This window comes from Gopherus flavomarginatus, chromosome 12 (assembly GCF_025201925.1).
Source record: "Gopherus flavomarginatus isolate rGopFla2 chromosome 12, rGopFla2.mat.asm, whole genome shotgun sequence".
NCBI classification, from domain to species: domain Eukaryota; kingdom Metazoa; phylum Chordata; order Testudines; family Testudinidae; genus Gopherus; species Gopherus flavomarginatus.
The window spans coordinates 43,007,909-43,030,418 of record NC_066628.1 but is presented as its reverse complement, the minus strand read 5'-3'; the positions used below and the strand labels follow the sequence as shown (position 1 = coordinate 43,030,418).

At 43.2% G+C, this 22,510-nt stretch overlaps 1 protein-coding gene across 1 annotated transcript in view; it reads right to left on the bottom strand.

Moving 5' to 3' along the window:
• RAB11FIP4 (RAB11 family interacting protein 4) overlaps positions 1-22,188 on the bottom strand; it is a 215,125-nt gene extending 192,937 nt beyond the window's left edge. Inside the window, exon 1 of the mRNA XM_050920715.1 lies at positions 21,986-22,188. Within this exon, the coding sequence (XP_050776672.1) occupies positions 21,986-22,138 (153 nt within the window). The 5' untranslated portion in view covers positions 22,139-22,188. The remainder of the gene's footprint in view (positions 1-21,985) is intronic.
• Positions 22,189-22,510: the final 322 nt, after the last annotated feature.

The following is a 22,510-nucleotide window of genomic DNA, read 5'->3' as shown; positions in this document are numbered from 1 at the left end:
CACAGGGAGCCAGAATTGGCCTTTTAAGGTAATGTCTTCTTAAAAAAAACCCAAAGACTAAGCTTTGATGGAAAGTGCAAAATATACATAGCAGTCCCTTGCCATATGCTAGCATCACTCAGTCAATATGATTTCATGAGCAGGAAGATTTGTTCAGATATGAATTTTATAGTAAATTAATTATCTGAGTTTGCTTAGGAAGAAAGGGAAACAGAAGCATGAGGTGTAGAGGGGTGAAAGGAGAGACACTGGGATGTGTCCAGAAGCAAGATATTAATTAGATTTATTGTTTGTTTTGTGGTAATGCTTACAGGCCCCAGTCACGAAGGAGAACCTCACTGTGCAAGATGCTGAACAAACAGAACAAAAAAATATTCCCCACCCAACGAGCTTACGATCCTGATCGCCCCAAAGGATGATGAACAGTGTTTATACCACACCAGATTTTCAAAAGCCGTGAGTCATCTTGGGCACCCAGCCTGAGACACCTCATTGAGGTCTGGTTTTCAGAAAGAGCTGAGAAGCAGCTGCCCTGTTAAGCAGTAGATTGCTCCTGTGTTGCCTCTGCCCAGGGACTGAATTTCACCCCTAAACGTCTGCAAAATATAGGATCAAATTCCTCTGTGTTACACCCATGCAACGCCATTTAAAGTCAAATAGAGTGGTGCTGAGAGGAGAATTTGTCCTACAGCATTAATTCAGCAGGATGTAACCTCGCTTTAGGGTTGCCAACTTTCTAATCACACAAAATCAAACACTCCTGCCCTGCCCCTGCCCCACCCCTTCCCTGAGGCCCCACCCCTTCTCACTCCATCCCCCCTTCCTCCCTCGCTCGCTGTCCCTCACCCTCACTCCCTTTCACTGGACTGGGGCAGGGCATTGGGGCGCGGGGGGTGAGGACTCTGGAGTTGGGCCAGGGTTAAGGGGTTTTGGGTGCAGGAAGGGGCTGGAGCAGGGTGTTGGGGAAGGTGCGGGCTCCGGGAGGGAGTTTGGGTGCAGGAGGGGACTCAGAGTTGGGGCAGGGGACAGGGGTTGGGAGAGGGTTCGGCGTGCAGGGTCTCAGCTGCACTTACTGCAGTCCCAGGAAGCGGCCGCCAGGACCCTGCAACCCCTAGACACATGGGTGGCCAGAGAGGCTCCATGCGCTGCCTTTGTGCTCACAGGCACCACCCCCACAGCTCCCATTTGTCGTGGTTCCCAGCCAATGGGAGCTGCAGAGTCGGCCCGCGGGGCGGTGGCAGCACGCGGAGCCTCCATGGCTGCTCATGTGTCTAGGGGCTGCAGGGACCCTGGTGGTTGCTTCTGGGAGCAGCATAGAGCTAGGGGAGGCAGGGAGCCTGCCTTAGTGCCAAGCCCCCACTGCACTGCCGATCAGAGCTCCCAGGGTCCCTTTCTGAGCAGGCATTGCAGTCGAAAACCAGATGCCTGGCAACCCTACCTGGCTTTCAAAGGCTGCAGTTACACTCTTTTGCATTCCCACTAGTGACATTTCAAAAAAAAAAAAAGATTATTACCAATGCCATCCTCCAGCATCCTGAGACGGCACTGCTGTAACAATGTGTGCAAAGACAGATCCAGGTCTGCGAGAAGCTAAGCCTCCATTTCAGATCTCCTAGCATGCGGCAGACCGTGAATATTCATTACCTCTTAAGCCGCTTGGAAGTGTAAATTCAAACCACAATCAAGTGTGCTCATTTATTCACATAGCTGAGTCACGTTAATTGACAGGCTGTGACCTAAATCTATTAGTCCAGCACTAAAAGACTGGTGAGTTTTAAAAAAATATTAGTTGAATAGATCTGAACATTTAGGAGTTGTGCAGGGGGTCTCTTTCAAACAGCCATTCACACACGGATAGGCATCATGATAAGCCTTTTTTCTTACCACTTCCAAGAAGCAGCACTGAACTTGTTTATGTTGTCTGATGCATAGTGGCCCATTTAACAGCGATTTCACAAACCTTCCTGGGAATCACAGCAGCTTGTTATAAAGTCTCTGATATGCTAGGCAATAAATATCACTGAAAACTCACCTAAAGGGAGCTATAGCTCTTTCATTAATAGCAGAAAGCACAACCAGCCTCAACCACCAGGGGGAAAATAGCTGTGTTTGAACAGTTCAGAGAGGTACAGTCCAGTGGCCAAGGAACTAGAAACTCCTAGGCTCAAATCTAGGCCAGGGGTAACATCTTCAAAAGCACTTAAATTACTTGGGAGCCTAAGTCCCCTTTTAAAAAGTTACTTGGGCCCACAGGAGCCTAAGTTCCACTGACTTAAGTTTGTAAGTGCCCAAGTCACTTTTAAAAAGCAGAGTTAGGGCTCGTCTAAACAACCTGTTGGTACATGGCCAGCTGGGATGGAAATCTACAGCGTCCCAGCCTGCCACACACTGTCCGTCTGGAGCCTGCACTAAAAGTTCCCTGGTGGGTTTTGATCTACTCCACTTTGAAACGGAAGTAGGTCAACACGCATTAGTGCATGGCAGCAGGGTCCACGTGGATGGCTACCATGTGGCGGGCTAGGATGCTGTCGGTTTATGTCCTGTTTGTCTAGACAAGCCCAAAGACTTTCATATCATTAAGGGTCAAATTTGTTAAGGTATTTAGGTAGCCAAAGATGCAGAGAGATACAGAGCCACTTCTGAAAATCCCACTAGGCAACTACTTTAATCTGTAGGTGTTTAAATACTTTTAAAAATCAGGCACATTTTAAATGTTACCTCTTGTCAATGATTCCCCCTGTGGACTTGACCAAGCCATCGAAACCTCTGCCTCAGTTATACCAGTGAAATGAGGATCAGAGTATTTATGTTCCTACTCACAGGGCTGCTATAAGGTTAAGTTACATGTGCCTGTGGGCACTGTCTCTTTATCTGTGTTTGTACAACACTCAGCACATGGTGCCTTGATCCTGATCGGGGCCTTTGAGCACTACCATCACATGAATATTTCAAAATTATAATAGCAACATAATTTGCTCCTCTATAGCAGTTACTATCAGAGGATTATACAAGCTTTACAAATATTCATTAATTTTTCTTCACAATCACCTCTTTGAAGTAGATAAATGCTATTGACAAACAGAACGTCACGCAGGATGCAGCTGTGGTAATTTTGTTGGGAGCCTGCTCACGTCTGTGAGGTTCGCCTGTTAAATAATATTTGGTGTGTTTCTTGAAGCCCAGCTCCCCGAGTCCTGTGATTACGTGAGAACCTCAGTTTTTATTTTAAAAAGAAGTTTTTATCCTTCATGGTTGAAAAGGAAAACTGGTAAGCATAAACCCTAAACGCTTAAAAAAAAACCCACATCAATGCACACATTACGGATTCACATTTCAGAAGAAAGTCTATGGCAGAACCAGGAATAAAACCTGTCGACTCCCATTCTTATATTTTAATAATGAGAGCATCCTTCCCACCTAAGGCACTGGATGTCTAACTAGGTCCTTGTGGAGTGGTCCCTTGCTGAATGAAATTCCACGGACATCAACGGGACTACTAGCGGAAAATATGCCCAATGGCTTGTGATGGGATGTTAGATGGGGTGGGATCTGAGTTACTACATAGAATTCTTTCCTGGATATCTGGCTGGTGTGTCTTGCCCACATGCTCAGGGTTTAGCTGATCGCCATATTTGGGGTCAGGAAGGAATTTTCCTCCAGGGCAGATTGGCAGAAGCCCTGGGGGTTTTTCGCCTTCCTCTGCCGCCCTGGGCACGTGTCACTTGCTGGAAGGTTCTCTGCACCTTGAAGTCTTTAAACCATGATTTGAGGACTTCAATGGCTCAGACACAGGTATGATACAGGAGTGGGTGGGTAAGATTCTGTGGCCTGCATTGTGCAGGAGGTCAGACTAGATGATCATAATGGTCCCTTCAGACCTTAAAGTCTATGATTCTATGACTACGCTCAGGCATAGTGTCCACCCTACACAGATCCCATTGCAGGTTTAGGACCTAATCTTTGTGGATATTAAGTGCTCCTATAGCCTGGGGAAAAGAAAAATTCCAGACTAGACAAAACGTTATTTGCAGGTAAACTACAAATTTAGTAATGAATTGCCGGTCCTGGCAATTCATATCAAGACACTGGGATTTAAAAGGTCAGTTGCAAAACCAACGCTACAGTGAAAACTGAACTAAGCCAGAAATGCGCCAAAAGCACTAACCGGGTCTGGAGGGAATTCAGTTTAAATTTATCTTTGTATGCATTTTCCCCCTCTTGAAATCCCTCAGCATTCCCTGGTTTGCAACTGCATCACTGGTATTAAGAACCCCATGAAATCCATGGGGAAGAATGTAAAAGCAGCAAAGAATCCTGTGGCACCTTATAGACTAACAGACGTTTTGGAGCATGAGCTTTCGTGGGTGAATACCCACTTCCTCAGATGCATGGGTATTCACCCACGAAAGCTCATGCTCCAAAACGTCTGTTAGTCTATAAGGTGCCACAGGATTCTTTGCTGCTTTTACAGATCCAGACTAACACGGCTACCCCTCTGATACTTGACACCATGAGGAAGAATGGATTTTTAAAAGGTTAGTTAAAACTCATTCCTGTGCTGAACTGCCAACAGAATCTGCTTACTGGGGATATTGAACTCATATTTTGATCTTAAATTAATTTCCATTCCAGCGTGGCAGCTTCTCTTTAAAGGGCAGACCCTGCATTCTGGCAATGTTGTTTTAAAAAAATACTGTACCTATGCTAAAGTGATTGTTCTTGGTATACGTATCTCCCCGTACTTCCTTTGTTTTTACTGTTGACTATCAAAATATTTGTCTGCAGAGAGATTTTCCTTCCCTTTACTCTTAGCCTGCTCCATCTGCCTGATTCAGTCAGTGAAGCCGCAGATCAGTGTTGGTGACAACACATAATGGATGTTATCGATTACAGTGCTGCTGCAGCTGAACTGAATCAGGCACAATGAGCAAAAGGCTGCACATAAAAGGCAAAAGTTTCTATCTATAGCAAGAGTGAGAGAGTAAATAAAGAATTGGAAGTTTAAGGGGGTTTCTGTAATTATAGTAATACCTCCCATTGCTCCAAACACCTGCTTGCTGAGGACTGGATTATGCTTCTCAAACACTCTGCACTTCATAATACCTCTTGGAAACAGGTAAATGGATTATTATCATCCCCATTTGACAGATGGGAAAACTGAGGCACACACTATTTTAAGGCCTAATTTTCAGACATGCTGAACACTTCTCTCTCCCACTGAAATCAGCAGGAGTTGCAAGTGCTCAGCCTCTCTTAAAATCAATCTCTAAGACCTGATTTCTGATTCTCTGCTCTATTCTGCTCTTTGCCGGGCGTCAGTGCCAGCAGAGGAATGGGAATATTATACAGGACATTTACTGCCCATTAGTTATGGCCTGCAGGGCACTCTGACTCTTCCCTTACCTCATTCTCAAGACCGAAGTCCGCCTAGAACATGTGCTTGGTCAGTTGCCACCCCCTCAACTTTTGAGATGAACTTGAGGGCCCAGCACCCCTGCCCCCAACTCCTACTAGCTGCTAGCATTCTTACTGCTCAAACCACTAACAACAACTGACAAGTTTCCCTGCCCTACCCACAAAATGCGCTACACGATTGACAGAGTTCTCACTGGGGCCCCAAATATCTCACATAGGGTTTCTCAAAATCTAGAGCTGGTTTTGCCCCAGAGCTGCTGTGTCTCTGCCTCTGCATTTGGAGCTTCCTGGAATGATTAACTGGGTAGCCTGCATCCTCCTGGCTGAGGAGATTTATGCTTCAGGACCAGGAATAGCCTCCGGGGAAGCCACCCATGGAATTGCTTCCATGAGCTAGAGAGGTCGAAGATCAGGTGGACTGGATCTACCATAGCATGGATGATGGGCCTGGTTTTCACCTCACACCAATGAATAGAGTTGCCTCAGGGTAAACAAGAGGCAAATTAGGCCGAATGACTTCGTAAGTACCACAGAAGTAAGGCAGAATGTGAAACCGATCCCCTTGGCATCCAAAACCAGACACTATAGAAAATGCCCTATGGTGAGAGGCCAGTCTAAAATCCTTCTCCTCCCCCTCGACACCATGGGAATCCAGGGTAATGAGGCTAGAAAACAGAGCGGCATCTTCTAAAAAAATGCAAACAATGGTAAGCTCTGAATTAAGAGATGTGCCACTGAACAACATATATTGCTAAAAAGCCAGTGGCATTAATAAAGAGGGGTGAAAAGCAGCAGCCTGCTGTAATAATCCCAGAGGTAATTTATAGTCACATTATTCTACCAAGTCCACTCTGTCAAGCCGGGCTTCCACCTGAAATGTTGTGTAAATCATTCGTGTTTATATCTACTTTGACTCCTCCAAAGCTACACATTTACCTCTTGAAAGGAGCTAATTTGCTGTACAATTACTGTAGCTAGGTGGTAGAAAGAACTGACCGTGACAGTTTCAATCAACTTTAGCCACCTATCACAACACACTGAGATACAGTTAGCCCAAAGAAATACCAGCAAGGGATTGCAGACCCTCTGAGTAGGGACGAACTAAACTGGGCTGGAAAAGAAAATGGCAGTACCTCCTAAGAGGGGCTCAGAGATCAATGGGCCAACTTCTGCGCTCAGCTCTACCAGTCACTTATACTCAGTTAGACTGGTGGTGTTGCATAATTCGAAGGAATAAGTCGAACTCAGTATGTTTATTGTGGGCTCCAGCCAACTGATCTCCTGAGACTGAAAGAGAAGACGACTATATAACAATTCAGTGTCCTTCTTTTCTTTGTTTCTCTTTGTGTATTGTTAATTTCTGGGTATAGTGGGCTTTCTGGCTTGATCTCTGTGTGGGTTGAGTGCTGGGTAACCAGAGTACACAGCAGAGGGGCTATTGGCATTTCTCCACAGGAAGGGATTCATATTTCATGTCACCATTTACACAAAATGGCCAATTTAATTCTCATCTCCATCTTTTATATTTGCCATCACATGTTTAATAGACTCATGTGTTATTCTGTTTGTAGGGAACATTGGCTGTGTGCTGAAAGCAAATGTGATGGCTGGAAGGAGGCTTTTCCAGCTGTCTTCCAGACTCTGGATCAATGGAGTGGAATATCATAGTGTCTACATGGGAGGGGGAGGAAGAGAAGTGGATCACTAAACACCAACATATAGTGATGGGCAAGCATACTGTGAGACCCAAATAATGTGCACAGGTAGCCCTTTGAATAATATCTAGCAACATGGGGCACCCCATATAGGGCGAACAAACTGTTTGAGATCATAAAACAGAGCTGGTGATCTGCACTGGTACAGTCTGTCCAAACTGATTCCCCTGAGGCTGTCATCATTTCTGATACTCTATATGCTATTACTGTTTGGTTCCTCCGTCCTCTGCTCCTGGTAGTACTGTACACCCTTAGGCAATGAAATGCGTGATGCAATCTAGATTCACATGTGCCAATGTGCAGAAAATCAATTTAACTGCCTCAAAGGAACTGCTGACATGGAAGATCACTAAGCAGTACCAGCTGTTCCTTGGTACTTCGAGTGAGGCCACAGAACAGGATTCCTCTGCACTCAGCATGAGCCATCAGTGTTAAACACGACGTCTCTGCAGAACACGATCTGCAGGTGTTCTGGTACAGCCTCAGAGGACCAGAGAGCGACTGAAATAGACCTGTGACCAACAGGATACCATTGCAATGGTTATAATTACTATGTTTGTTCAATGACAAAAATATGTCGGAAGAAAGAGAAGTCACCTGAATCTGGTTTTGAAGGAAGGAAAACATATTTGTGCCCAATACTTTGGACTGAAGATTCTTCACCAAGATTCTACTTTCCACTAAGATTATCTGTGTGACTGCCTAAAATCAGGGAGAACTTAAATCACTTATCATGCCTGCATAAAGCTCATTTCAAGAAGCTCATAAAGCTCATTTCCCACCTAGCCCAGCCATCACCAATTAGCTGATTTCTTAAAGGCATCACAATAGAGGGATTTGGGGGAGGGCATTGGCTTTATGGATCAGAACATGATTCGTTTAGATTGACAAAACTGCCATTGACTTCACTGAGGGCAAAGCTCAGTTATTTTATCACCCATGGTTTTTTTCAGGTGAGGAGGAGTATTGTTTCCTTTCTAAAGTTGGTACTTCCTATGAGAGAATTTAATATCAATTTGTCATTCATGAATGGTTTTCCTGGCCACATCCACCTCTTTGGCCCCAAGAGGTGGTTTTCATATTTCAGCCCTTTGACATGCAGAATTTATGACAGACACCATATCTGCCTCACACATAGTTGCCAGGAGTAGACAGAAAGCAAGTTTAGATTTTTTTTTAATATGATGGCTGCTGGCAACAACCCATGCAAACCAGTTTCATTTTCTAAACTAGGCATGTTAGACCATCTGGCTGGGAGCCAATGAAACATCTCCTTTCCAGTAAATCTAGCAAACTGGACACAAGAGCTTTGAACGGGCCATAGAGACCTAAGTTGGAAGTGAAAAGGCATCATCTTTTCAGAGTGCAATTTTCCTCCAAGGAAATTTTCAGCACTAGTAATTATCCAATGAGAAGAGCAAAACTGAGTGGATTAAAAGGATTTATTAGTTCGAATTAATAAAGATCAAGCTGCCAATCCTCACAATGTATCCAGCTCCTTCCAGATGCCTCCTGACTCGCTATCTGATTCTTTGCTTTCAAACTGATTGTTGTGTTTTCCAGCAAGATTGCCATCCTGAAGATCTGGGGCTTTTCCTCTACTCACTGGTCACCCAGCCGCCAAAAGGCTAAGATCTTTTCCACTCCTGCTTGAGATCCATGGCAGCCATGCCAGCTTTAAACAGACCAGGGTAGCTTTAAGGTCACTTGGCACTTCTCTGACAGTGCAAAGTGGCCTTAGCTGAGCCAAGGATCTGGTCCTGGGACTCTTCCCTAAAATCAGACTGGGAAGCGCTGGATACCTGGTTACTCTCTGAATGCTGCACACTCAGCTCTAGCTCTCAGTCTCACCAATCTTTTACCACGTGTTCCTCCATGTGCGTTTCTCCAGGAAACCCCACTCACAAATAACAGGATTTGTCCGTATGTGCAGGCTCTAATTGTTCAGAGATACTCTCCCTTTATCATCTGAGCTGAAAATTCTGAGATGGAAGAGAAAGATGATGAAAAGTAAGAGAAGGAAGACCATTTTGCCAGTAAGACCCCCCATTTTTTCCCCAGATAAAATCAGCACCAGCTATGCTCAGTTTAACAGCAAGCATGGCTGGGAGCGGCTTTAATACACACCTGGGCCATTCTTAACCACTTCTGAAGTTTGAGAATATAAAACTCCAAACCAGAAAATGACAGGAGAGAAAAACTATGAGGAAAAGCTACTAACCAATCAGCCCTACCTGCAGGTGACCAGTTATATACCAGCTCATGGAGTTCACAGGAATAGGAATATAGTTACTCACCATTTGCCTGACATCTACTTCCTTAAGAACTCTTGGGTCTTTCTCAGTGAAGAAAAACATAACTGCTCTTCTCAGTGTATTTCTGCATTTTTTTAAAAGGGGGCTTTCAGATCTGCTCACTCAAAAGGTTGATTTAAGGCATCAGTGAGAATTCCTTCTGAAAGCACCCCAACAGCTATTACTGTTTCTACAGTGGTAGCGCCACTGTGCAAGGTGCTGTCCATACAACGTTATGCAGGTACAATGAAATCTTTTACTAGTGTTGAAAAGATTAAAAGCAGGAGCAAATAAATACTCTTTCCTTGCAGAAAGTTCTCAGCACCTTAGTTTTTATCAGCCTCTCCCAGTGCGCTGGCCCAGACACACTCCCTCAGCTCCCCTGACATTCCTGCTTAGTGCAAAGTGATGGAATGAACCTGTGATTAGTTCTTCAGAGCACAGTCTCACACTCAAGACAGGCCACAGCAAATGCTGCACCCAGCCAGAAACTCATGAGCTCAAGACCACAGTCTGAACTTACACCAAAGTACTGTGAAATGAAGGGAACCATAAGGCAACCACGACCCAGACCTATGGCAAGCTACAACCAAGGAAATGATGATAATATTGGGCGAATCCTCCAGTGCTTACTCTGGCACAACTCCCACTGACACACAGGAGGGGCTGGAAGTGACCCAAGTATCTGTCAAATTAGGCCGAAAGTGCAGGGAGATGCACTGAAATGGGATCACTCCTCTTCTCCCTAAAACCCACAAGTGTATATGTGTCAGACAATAAGTAGAGGCTATTTTGTCCATCATCTTGTCATCAGATTTTCTGACTGAAATTGCTCTAAACTCATAGCTGTTGCAGAGATTAGCTACCATGAACTACTGGCTGTCATATGGTTTAATTAGGTAAAATATATTCTTCGAGTGAGCATTTAGTCACTTGATATGTAAACAATGAAAACAACAATATTTTGTTACAGAGATCCTGAAATCTATTAATAACACGCAAACATTAAGAAAGCTGTTTGTGTACGCTTTTTATTTTTTTAAATCAGAACAGAAGTGGAGTAGGAAAGAAAATCGTATGTTCCAAAGGCTGTCTGGATTGTGTCAGGAAGGGTCATTTCACTGTGATACATGGAGCTGCAGCAGAAACTGGAAAGAAAATGATTTGTGTATTTCCACTTCCTCATTGCAAAAAATAAAATCCACAACAACCCAGTGATTGCTGATACTCAGAACAACCCAGAGGGAGTGGAGAAAATATGCAGCAGTAGGTGTCACAGCAACAGAAGACAAATAGTGGTGGGTTTCCAGGGCTGGGAAATTATGAAGAATATTATTGGTGAATATAAATCCTAAAAATAAATAAGCTATTTGTGGCTTGGTGCATAAATAAACAGAAATTTTCAGAATTTTTGATAAGTTTTTCCAAAACCCACCAGTTCTTTTATGGCAAAGAAGCCAAAAGCAAGGAACAAATGAACGTGTGGTGATGGGCTGAGATATGTAGCTGGAACAGACATACATAACTAAGGAAATAGAACCATGTCTTAGACACCAAAAAGGCAGCAATAGAATAGTAATTATAGATGATTAACATGGCACCCTATTAGGACTACAGTATGCATACAGAGCAGCATGCATTTAATCGTACTGTCATATTGAGTCCAAAACACCATCCAAAGTTGTACGGCTAAAGCAAAAGGAATATTCAAGATAAATTAGTATGGTGGTTAGGAAGCATAATCATGTAGCTAATACTAAAATATGATATCTTGATTCCCAGCCCAGTGCCCTATCCATTAGATCATGCTGTCTCACAGGTATTTTGGATAAGTATTTTGTCTGTGTATTTAATTGCTGTCACTCATTAGGAGGCAGAGAGTGCTGCAGAACTAAACTAAAAATCAGGAGGTAGGAAGGACTCTTGATATTTTTGTTTTTAATCGCACTCATTTATAATCACAGGGAAACGCTCTCTTTCCCTTCAAGTGAGGCCCTTTAATTACGTTTTGAATGGCAAGTAATTGAGATGTATTATACAGTACTTTTCTTTTATAGTCACGCTGCTCTTATAAATCCAAATTCTATATGACCAGCAATTGTGTCTGCCACTTCCTATTATCTACTTACTCACACCCTGGTCTGAGTTAGCTATGTTGCCACACACAAATGGGTATTTATTAGCAACATCTGCAGGTATCGAGGCCTGAGAACATACGTCTCTCAAAATGCACTGCAGTTTAAACACTACTGTGATTTCATTTGTAGTTCCTGTATAGATGAACAAAGTTAAAATAGTCTTATGAAGCTAGCCTACCTTACAAAGTAAAAATCCAAGTTTCTAACGTGCTCATTAATGTTTGGCTTTGGAATCAGATGCCATTAATGGGAAACATGGCATTGTTGATTGCACAAGGAATAATGAAAACATTTTACTTCAATGAACATTGTAAGGGAGTTAAATGTGTGTCCGCTTTGTTAGCCTGAAAGGCTTTCTGCAGGTTATCAATGGGTTGTGCTAAACTGCAGATGACAATGGAGCCTTGAGACCATATTTGCTTCTTCTAGCATCCAACTGGAAATTCTCCATGCAGTTTTTTTGTTACATAACTGCACTCAAAAATAAAACAAATGTAAAACTTCAGAGGCTACAAGTCCACTCAGTCCTACTTCTTGTTCAGCCAATTGCTAAGACAAACAAGTTTGTTTACATTTACAGGAGATAATGCTGCCCTCTTCTTATTTACAATGTCACCAGAAAGTGACAACATGCATTTGTCTGGTACTTTTGTAGCTGGCATTGCAAGGTATTTACGTGCCAGATATGCTAAACATTTGTATGCCCCTTCATGCTTTAACCACCATTCCACAGGACAGGCTTCCATGCTGATGATGCTCGTTAAAAAAAAATGTGTTAATTAAATTTATAACTGAACTCTGTGGGGGAGAATCGTACATCCCCTGCTCTGTTTTACTTGCATTCTGCCATATATTTCATGATATGGCAGTCTCCAGGGCCGGCTTTAGGCCAATTCCACCAATTCCCCCAAATTGGGCCCCGCGCCCAAGAGGGCCCCGCACCCAGTGGAGGGGCAAGTGATCGAGAATCCCTTCCCTGATGAAAGGCTCCTTTTTAATTTTTACTCACCCAGCACTGCTCTGGGTCTTCGGCAGCACTTTGGCAGCGGGTCCTTCACTCGCTCCGGGTCTTCGGCAGCACTTCAGCGGTAGGTCCTTCAGTGCCGCTGAAGATCCAGAGTGAGTGAAGGACCCACTGCCGAAAACTAGGAGCCCTGCCTAGAGAGTACAAGCCCCACGTTTTTTTACGAGTTTTTGGGTTTTTTTTAGTCATCCCTACCGGGGCCCCATCAGAACTGTTCGAATTGGGCCCCGCACTTGCTAAAGCCGGCCCTGGCAGTCTCAGATGATGACCCAGCACATATTCATTTTAAGAACACTTTCACTACAGATCTGACAAAAATGCAAAGAAGGTACCAACGCGAGATTTCTAAAGATAGCTACAGCACTCGACCCAAGGTTTAAGAATCTGCAGTGGCTTCCAAAATCTGAGAGGGACAAGGTGAGCATGCTTTCAAAAGTCTTAAAAGAGCACACTCTGATGCAGAAACTACAGAACCCAAACCACCAAAAAAAGAAAATCGGCCTTCTGCTGGTGGCCTCTGACTCAAATAATTAAAATGAACATGCGTCAGTCTGCACTGCTTTGGATTGTTATCAAGCAGAACCCGTCATCAGCATGTATGCATGCCTCATGGAATGGTGGTTGAAGCATGAAGGGACATATGAATCTTTAGTGCATCTGGCATATAAATATCTTGCGACGCCGGCTACAACAGTGCCATGAGAACACACCTGTTTTCACTTTCAGGTGAGGTTGTAAACAAGAAGCAGGCAGCATTATCTCCTAGCAAACTTATCTGTCTGAGCGAATGGCTAAACAAGAAGTAGGACTGAGTGGATTTGCAGGCGCTAAAATTTTACATTGTTTTATTTTTAATGCAATTTTTATACATAAATCTACATTTGTAAGTTCAACATTCATGATAAAGAGATTGCACTACAGTATTTGTATTAGGTGAATTGAAAAATACTATTTCTTTTCTTTTTTACTGTGCAAATACTTGAAGTAAAAATAAATATAAAGTGAGCACTGTACACTTCGTATTCTGTGTTGTAATTGAAATCAATATATTTGAAAATGTAGAAAACATCCAAAAATATTTAAATAAATGGTATTCTATTATTGTTTAACAGTGCAATGAATTTAAACATGATTAATTTTTTTAATTGCTTACTAGTTTTACATTTTAACAGCATAGACTGAATCTAGCATGGAGAGAGAGAGAAAATCTACATAGAAAATAGCCAGTCTTGCCAAGCAGCTGGGTAATTAACTTCCCTAATTTCAAGCTGTACCTCCAACAATATATAAAATGGAAGCAGCATTGGATTGTATTTGCAGGATCTACATGTTGAGGTTTTTCTCAAGTAGATTTTGCATTTGATCATATGACAACACAATGCCACTATAGCTACACTTCTACCCGGATATAACGCGACACGATATAACACGAGTTCGGATATAACATAGTAAAGCAGCGCTCCGGGGGCGTGGGGCTGCGCACTCTGGTGGATCAAAGCAAGTTCAATATAATGCGGTTTCACCCATAAAACAGTAAGATTTTTTGGCTCCCGAGGACAGTGTTATATCGGAGTAGAGGTGTACATCAAAGATAATCTCTCAAGGTAGCTCTAAAGCAGAGTTATTTAAATAAAAAATTCAAGAATGACTATTAAAAATGTGTCTTTTCCCTGGTTTTTAACAAAAGCCTACTCGTTGTGATCACTGGCATGTATTTCAGAACACAGCAGTAGCTAATTCTTAAGTGTGTGTGTGTAACCCACCCTCAGTGCTTGTATCTCTGAAATTCATTCATATTACATAACAAATTAGACTTGTAAGTGCACAGCAAACCTTACAGCAGTTCTCCTCATTACAGTGCTGTAGCAAACATATGATTAACAATAAGGACTAAGCCTACTTTATGTTACCTGGTTGGAAATACATGCTTGATTGTAGGATGTACCAGTAGGTTTGTTTAAAGCACACTGCAGTACTGGCTTGCATTGAATTAGGAAAGCTATAGCAACTGTACCTTGACTAATCCAAAATCCCATAAGCATCCCAGCGTTCCATTTTCAGAGTAGAAATTTTTCCCTACCCAGTCAAAATGATATTAAATAACTGGTCATTAACAAATTACTTTAGTGCATCAAAATGTGCACCAGCCTAGGTATTTACAAGAGAACGCTGTTGCATGGGAACTGCCCTTCTGTCCTCAGCATGGCTGGGTGACCATTTATTTGTTCTTTCAAGAAGTATTTCTCTGAAAAAGCAGTGCACGAGGAACGTGGTAATTCTTTTCTGCTTCTATTATCAGAATAATACCACCCTATGGTCATGCTCTAATACTTTTCCTTTGAAGGCTCAATGTTACAAGTCTTATTTTCCATATTGGGAGGTGCTTAGTTTAATGTATGCTGTAGCCTTATAATATTGAAAGACATGGCTGGATTCTGCTTTCAGTTACACTAGTGTAAATTAGGAGGAATTTCATATACCTCAGTGGTTTAATTTTAGATTGTCACTAGCATAGCTGAGAGAAGTCTCTAGGGCAGTGGTCCCCAGCCTTTCAGTGTGGCGGGCGCCAGACGACTAGTTACTATCAATTAACAACAGTATAATTGATAACACCCTATAGGTTTTTATCCACTGCTGAAGTTCCCTCTTAAGTGCAATACCATTTCTATCCTGGCAAGTATTTGTTGATCTTAATATTATGCATACTGCTATCTAAGCATGAACACCTGTGCTTTTTTTTTTAAAATGCTCCAAAAAGTGATTACTTCTCTGAAAATAAATAGTCAACATGTTTATCGTATTTCACTTGTTGCTGAAATCTGAACGTACAGTTTAAATAGAATCTAGCATTATGAAACATTAACTGACAACAGACTTGTAAAATACACACGTTCACATAACCCTTTGCCAGAAACCTGAACACATTTAACATGTAATTTGCAAGCCCTCTGGACACATCAGCTGCAAGTGCAACTATTTTCTAAGTAACAAGAAATCAGATGGCAATCAACTCCTGGCTTTTTCAGTGCTACAAGTGTTTCCCCAACTTGTGACTACACATGATCCAGCCATGGTATTTAAAATGCAGTGCGTATTCCACATCTTTCTTCACAATCCCTGGTGAGTGGGCATACATAAACTGCTCAGCAACATGGAAGTTTCAATAACAGATATCTGCAGGGTGGGTTTTGCATGCAGTCGCCAAGAACAGAGCCAGTGTTGTCTACTGGATAGACAGGGCGCTGCACCAATATTCTAGAGACCTCAGTTCTGCCACTGACCTGCTGCCTGACCTTGGTCAAGTCATTTCACCACGGCTTTCCCCTTTACTTAGATCTTTGGGGCATGGACTATCATTATATGTGTGACTGGGGCCTCCACATGCTATTGGAGCATAAATAATAAGAATTCACTAGTAAAAGGGTTACATTGTTTCTCTTTTAAACTATTCTGCATTGTAGCTCTCAGGTGTAAAAGAGACAGTGTTACTTCAAGTCGGGCCATCATGTATGTGTTGCAAAACCAAGCTTGTATTAAACCAAAGCTCAGTAGAAATGTTTCCATAATAAAAAGCAATCCAATGAAAACGGTTGTTTTTAAACCAACAAATATTGCCTTGCAGCATTTGAAACTTCAAGCGCGTTATCAAGGAGAAAAAAGAAAGTGGCACTGACTATAAACAAAAGTGAAACTGATGTCACAGACTTCCAGCATCCATAACTAAAGGAAAAGGCAAGCTCAGTAGTGGAAAAGTGACAAGCAAATTGGAACTTTAAACGTCTTTTATTTGTAATAATCTAAGGGGGACATTTTCAAAAGGCACAACTGGGCACTGAATTCTCATCAGTGCTTTTGAAAAGTCTGCCACTCTCCACTGTTCTTGGTCTCGTAGACAATGAATGTGTCTGTTTGCAACATATGGTTTTCAGTTGACAATACTTCCTTAAAAGCAACAACTATATGTAATCTTCCTGCTCTCACTTCCTGCAGCGTTTGGACCATATGTTGTAAAGTACTTGGGGAGCCTTTGGGCTAAAAGCACCATGTAAATTTAAGATAATTAGTATTATTTGGCCCTTGACGTTTAATATGAATTGCTCCATCCTGTATGTATTAATATCTGTATTACAGCTGCAGCCCCTATGGGCCTCATCACACCAGGTGCTAAAAACAAAACCCCTGATCACGCGAACACTTATGCACATGCTTAACCGTGAGTATGAAAGTAATTAAATTGACTTCAGTGAACTACAAGAAGGCCCCAATCCTGTACTGAGCCCTGCCTGGGAGCAGAGGTCCACTCGCATGGAATTCATTGCTAGATCAGGGTCCAGTAATAAAACGACAGACCCTGCCTCTATAGCGCTCAGAGCCTAATTTAAGACAGTGTATGAAATCAAGGCAATATCTCCAAAGACTTCAGTGAAGCCAAGATTTCATTTAGGGTATATAGCAAAGAAGGAATGGAGTAAAAGTTGCTGCAATAGAGAGTTTTAAATAGGGCAACAGAAAAACAATTTCATCGTCAGTGACAGGAGCCACAAAAAAACCCCAACGTTTAATCATATAAAAGCTAAAAATTTTCAAGTTTCACCTCTGTTATTTTGACTGTGCACATGAACAAGAGGACTGCTTATTCCAGGCAAAAACCTGCTGTTTTGCTTCAAAATTTTGCCTTGGAGCAAATTTTCAGAAAGTTCCAGATCTCTTTTGAATGATAAACTTCATCATGTTGACAACAAACCAACCAAACTACCAACCACAGAAAGGGTAAAAACTTCATACTATGTTAAATTCTCACAAACTTCGGCAAATAACTCCAATTTTTTTCCACAAAAATTTGTAATATCAAAATTTTGCTTGGCCCTGGCTACAAATATATGAAGCCAAGGAGGAGGACTGTTAGATTAAGTAGGGCAGGACTGAATTAACCAAGCCAAATTTCACTCTCATTACACTACTGCAACCTCATGACTATTTGTGCTGAGAGTGTTATAGATAGTGGGGATGCAACAGTGCAAAATCTGGTCCTTCACATGTGAGGTATAAGATACACTGAACTGAAAGGCTAAAATCATTAATCCTCTGTTAAAGCCAATGGAAAGATTCCCATTGATTTTAATGGGACTGGATTGGGCCCAGAAAATGTAGAACGAAAACCAGAAGTACATTTCATCAATGAATTATCATGTGTTAGAATATGTTAAAGAGGACAAGGCAGCTCTCTGGCAGTGTTTCTTAGGTTTAATTTAATCTGACACATAGCAGATTTTCCTGCGCAATCGTTATTAGCCCCCTATGGAAGCGAGTTTGGGATGGCTGTACTGTTTTGGGGAACTGATTCTTTCCGTCTCCTGAGGTCACCAGTGATATATAGTAAACAAAGTTCATTTTGAATGACACTTTTTTAAACAGAATGGCAAAGTCATTATCCCCCCACGCTAAGGTATTTACAGTATATCTGCACTAGGATCATTGCCTCTGTCTGCAGTTCCACAGCAAATCTCTCCTAGTGGTTTGCATATCAAATTGGCTCAGCTGACAAGTCCAGAGATGATTTTTCAAACTGCCCATTCTGCAAAATCTGCTCCTGGGCTCTGAAAGCCAGCTGGACTTTCCCTGCCTCTTATGTTACTGCCAGCAGTGAAGATTCTGCAGTCAGAAAGGAGCAGACATGTTTATCGATGATGCATGGAACAGAATAGCGTCCAGCTTGCTGTCTCCTAGCTAACCTGTCCGTGCCAGGAATAATCTTGTCTTTGTCAGTGAAATGAACAGACCTGACTCAGCCATCGCTAAATAGCACAGGGCAGTTTGTATATCACCACTTTTCTCAGTCAGGGTCCTAATGCTTTTTCTGATTTTGGACATCCCTGCCCTCCTTCCCTTTCCCTCCCTTCTCCATATTTCTCTGCCCGCAAACTTCTTCCTCCCTCCACATGCCTTACAGGTTCCACTAAATTCTCCCCCTCACTGATCACCCTACACACCCTTCATGTTGTTTCCTGCCATGCATGCTCCATATTTCCCTGCTGCTGTTCCCTGCACTGACTCATGGCACACCTATCTGGCTGAACTCCACTGGGAAATCAATAACTTGACTGGGAGTGGACGAGGCCATCATTCTTAGAGCACTCAATGTGCTCCTCTGATGACCATGACAGCATCACTGCATCTGAAATACATCCTCTTGAAGCATCATGTCAAAGAACCACGATTACTTAACGTGGGTACTGAAAAAGCTTGGTGCTGTCTATAAAGTAAGGATCCTGTGAAGTTGGAACAACTTCAAAACGTACCACAACTCACTCAGCCCTCCTTATTTTTCTCCTTCTTGCAAACTCTCAGCGCCCCCCCCTCACATTTTATTTGGTGATATCCCGCAAGAATTAGAGATGAATCCGAGAATGCAGTATTATGATCAGGATCAGGCTTAGGTTGCGGTTGAGACCGAATCGGGGTTAAGGTCTGGCAGCAGATTCAACAGCACTGAAATCACATAAGCGAGTCTCGAGATTTTGGCCACAAATGGTAATATTTTAGCTGCAGCAACCAAAGCTAGAAAATAGCACCAACCCTTCTGGATTAGGAGCTGTCCCAGAACCAAAACTGTAGAAGCAGGGGACATGAATCCACATGCACATAACACTAAAATTAAAGGAGTTCAGATGTGAAGTTCTGGTTTGGTCCATCCAAATCCAGCAACACTGTAGCATACCAACTACTGAGGGCTTGATCCAAAGCCCAGAGAAGTCAATGAGAGCCCTTCCAATGACTTCAACAGGCTTCAGATCAGACTACATATACAAAGAGAAATTAAGACAAATTGTAATATGCATGCTACTAAAGACATAGAGGTAAATTCCATTCGTCTCATCTTTGTAAGTATATTTTTCAAACATTGTTGGTTACAATAAACAAGAATGCAGTGCTGATTACAGGGCATTTCTCATTACCATTCACTCTGTTTAGCTAGACATATGCTGCAGCCTATAATTTAATCTCTTATTTGCATATTATTTATTTTTCTGGCACCTGTTCAGTAATCTAGGCCCCTCCCAAAATTCAGAATACACCATTCATGGTTTATAATTTTCCAATACAATACTTTAGTTCATCAGTCTCCCCCTTTACATATTTCTAATACATTCATGTACAGAAAACAAAGACATCTTAAAGACATCTGATTCAACCTTATATCTCCAGTTTATTCTCCCTGCTCCCCTTCTAATAACCTGATAGATTTCCATAAATTCTAAAGACAGAAGGAACCTGATCATCTCGGCTAATCTCCGGCAAAACAAAGGCCAGAGAATTTCACCAACCTTCCTAACTGCCAGCAAGAAAAGGTTATTGATCTAGGAATGAAATAAATACAGTAATACAAAACCCACCCACAGTACAATGCTTCTTGCAACATGGATTTAAGAATTTAGGTCCTTAGTTTATATCGAAATGTATAACTTTTCAAGGGACAAATAAAAACAGAGAGATCAATAGAGCTCATTCCTGTCAGTCCTTTCTTCTCCGAATATTACTGAATAATAACTCTAGTCTCTCATGAAAGAAATATTCAACAACAGGTCTATGACTAGATACAAGAGATGGAGCCTCCTGTATCCTCTTTCTTTAATTTAATTAACAACCCTTGTTCCATTACCAGTGCTGATCCAAAAATTAGTAACTTGATTTGACAATAACTATGAATTCATTATGATTTTTTCCTATAGTGCTTCCTTGGAACCCTTTTATAAACTTCTCTCTCTTTACAATCCCCACAGATTAATTTATTTTACCGCATTTTAAAAGGTCAGAACTTTTCATCCTGACACCAGTTTTGTTTTGTTGTGCTGCCTTCTTTTTTCAAGTGCCAGAGCATTTTGTTATGTGGAGACCCGGAGATGAGGTACCATATTCTGAAGCGGGGACTCTTCTCATGAAATACAGATTTCATATCTGGTTAATTTTGTTTGAGATTTCTCTCCTTACTAAATACATTTAGGAGGAACTGTTTCAACTGAAATTTATGCAATTATTCTAATGAATATTGGGCCAAATTCTGTTCTTTCTTACACTACTGTAATGCAGGGATAATGGTTCCATGAAAGTAATAGCTCCACTGAAGCCAGTGGAGTGACTCCAGATTTATGCCTGTGTCAACGATAGACTGACTTTGGTCCCTAATTCTAACTCACACAGCTTTTCCGTGAGTGTCATTGCAGATTAATACGATGCTGCTAAATGGCTCCTCGGACATTCCAGAACACACTGTGTGTTCTTTAAACACCAAGAAGGCCAAACAGGACTTACTTGTATAAGGAATTATGACAGACCCAGGGCAGAGTAACAGATCTTGCAATAAAAGCACTCACTTCAAAAGAGAGTCTTGTTTGTGTAATCTATGGAGCCTATTTTCAGATTGTCCACATAGCTAAGGAGGAAATGTTACCATGCCAGAGAAACCTTTGCTTTCACCAGAACAGTCATGCCTGGCAAAATAACCAAAAAGAACAACAACAACAACAAAAACAAAACAACCAAACAGCTGAACCATCACATCGGTTTGCTAGCCCAGGTGTATTTCTGCTTAGAAAGTCAATGCTGCCATTGAAAGAAAGCCCAGTTTTGTAAACAAGGTCAAACCCAGGTGTTTCTTGGAGTCAGGTGGCTATCTGCATCAGGACAAAAGAGCACAGCAGGAAATAAACTAAAGAAAATATGAGTTTGTCCCTGCAGTCTGATTCAGACCAAAAAAAATGGGCTGAATTCGGAGTTGCCTTACCCCAACTGTTTATTCGCATGGAAGGCAATGCAGGGTTTGGCCTGTTTACCTGACTGGCAGCGGGGTGGTATGTTCAAAGACACAGACAGAAATCCAAAATATTGACTTCAGTGAAGTTACTCTCCCCACGGACAAGAGAAAGAGAATTTAGAAAACTGGTGCAAATGTGGTTCCCTGTATAAACATAATAACCGTCCCCCTTGGCAAGTGAGGTCTGGAGTCAGATGAGCGGAGAAGTAGCCCCACGCTCCCTGACTGTCTCTCTTCCTCCTCTAGGCTGCAGGGGAAAGTGCATTTCCACGCAACCACCTCGGACGTGATGTGCCCGGAGCAGCCTTGCCCTGCAGTACTGAGCGCCTCGGGGGCAGCCCCTGCTCAGAGGCGAAGCGCTAGTGACAAGCGGCGGTAGCAGGGGAAAGTGGCTGCAAACGGGCAGCGATGCTGGCGCCCCAGGCGGGGGGGCGGGCTGGAGGAGCCTGCAGGTGCAAAGGGAGTGGATGCAGGACGGGGAGGGGAGCTGCAGGGTGAACCGGGGGAGGCAGGAGCAGGGAGCCGGGGATGGGGCTGGAGGAATCGGAGCCCCGGGGGCAGCTCCCCGCGCCCCCAGCCCCTCTCACCTCATCCCCTTGGCCGAACTGCAGCCCCAGGGCGACGAAATGCTGCACCCGGATGAAGCCGTCCGCGTCCTCGTCGCACACGTCGAAGACCTCCTTGAGCTTCCGCAGGAACCGCATCCAGTCGGCCTGTTCCCCCGGCCCGCCGGGCTCCATCCCGGGCACCTAGCGGCGGCCCCGCGCCAGGCGCCAGCCGGCAGCAGCCATGATCGCCCGGCTGCCTCCAGCCGGCGTGTGACATCAGCCAGCCGGGGGAGGGACCACGGAACCGGGGGGGGGGGGGAACAGGGTGTGTGTGAGAGGGGAGGGGGAGAACCGGGAGAGTGAGGGGGAGAACCAGGGGAAGTGATGGGGGGGATGTGAGAGGGGAGGGGGAGAACCGGGGGATGGGGGGGTAATGTGAGAGGGGCGTGGGAGAACCAGGGGATGGGGGGGTAATGTGAGAGGGGCGTGGGAGAACCAGGGGAAGTGATGGGGGGGGGATGTGAGAGGGGAGGGGGAGAACCGGGAGAGGGGAGGGGGAGAACC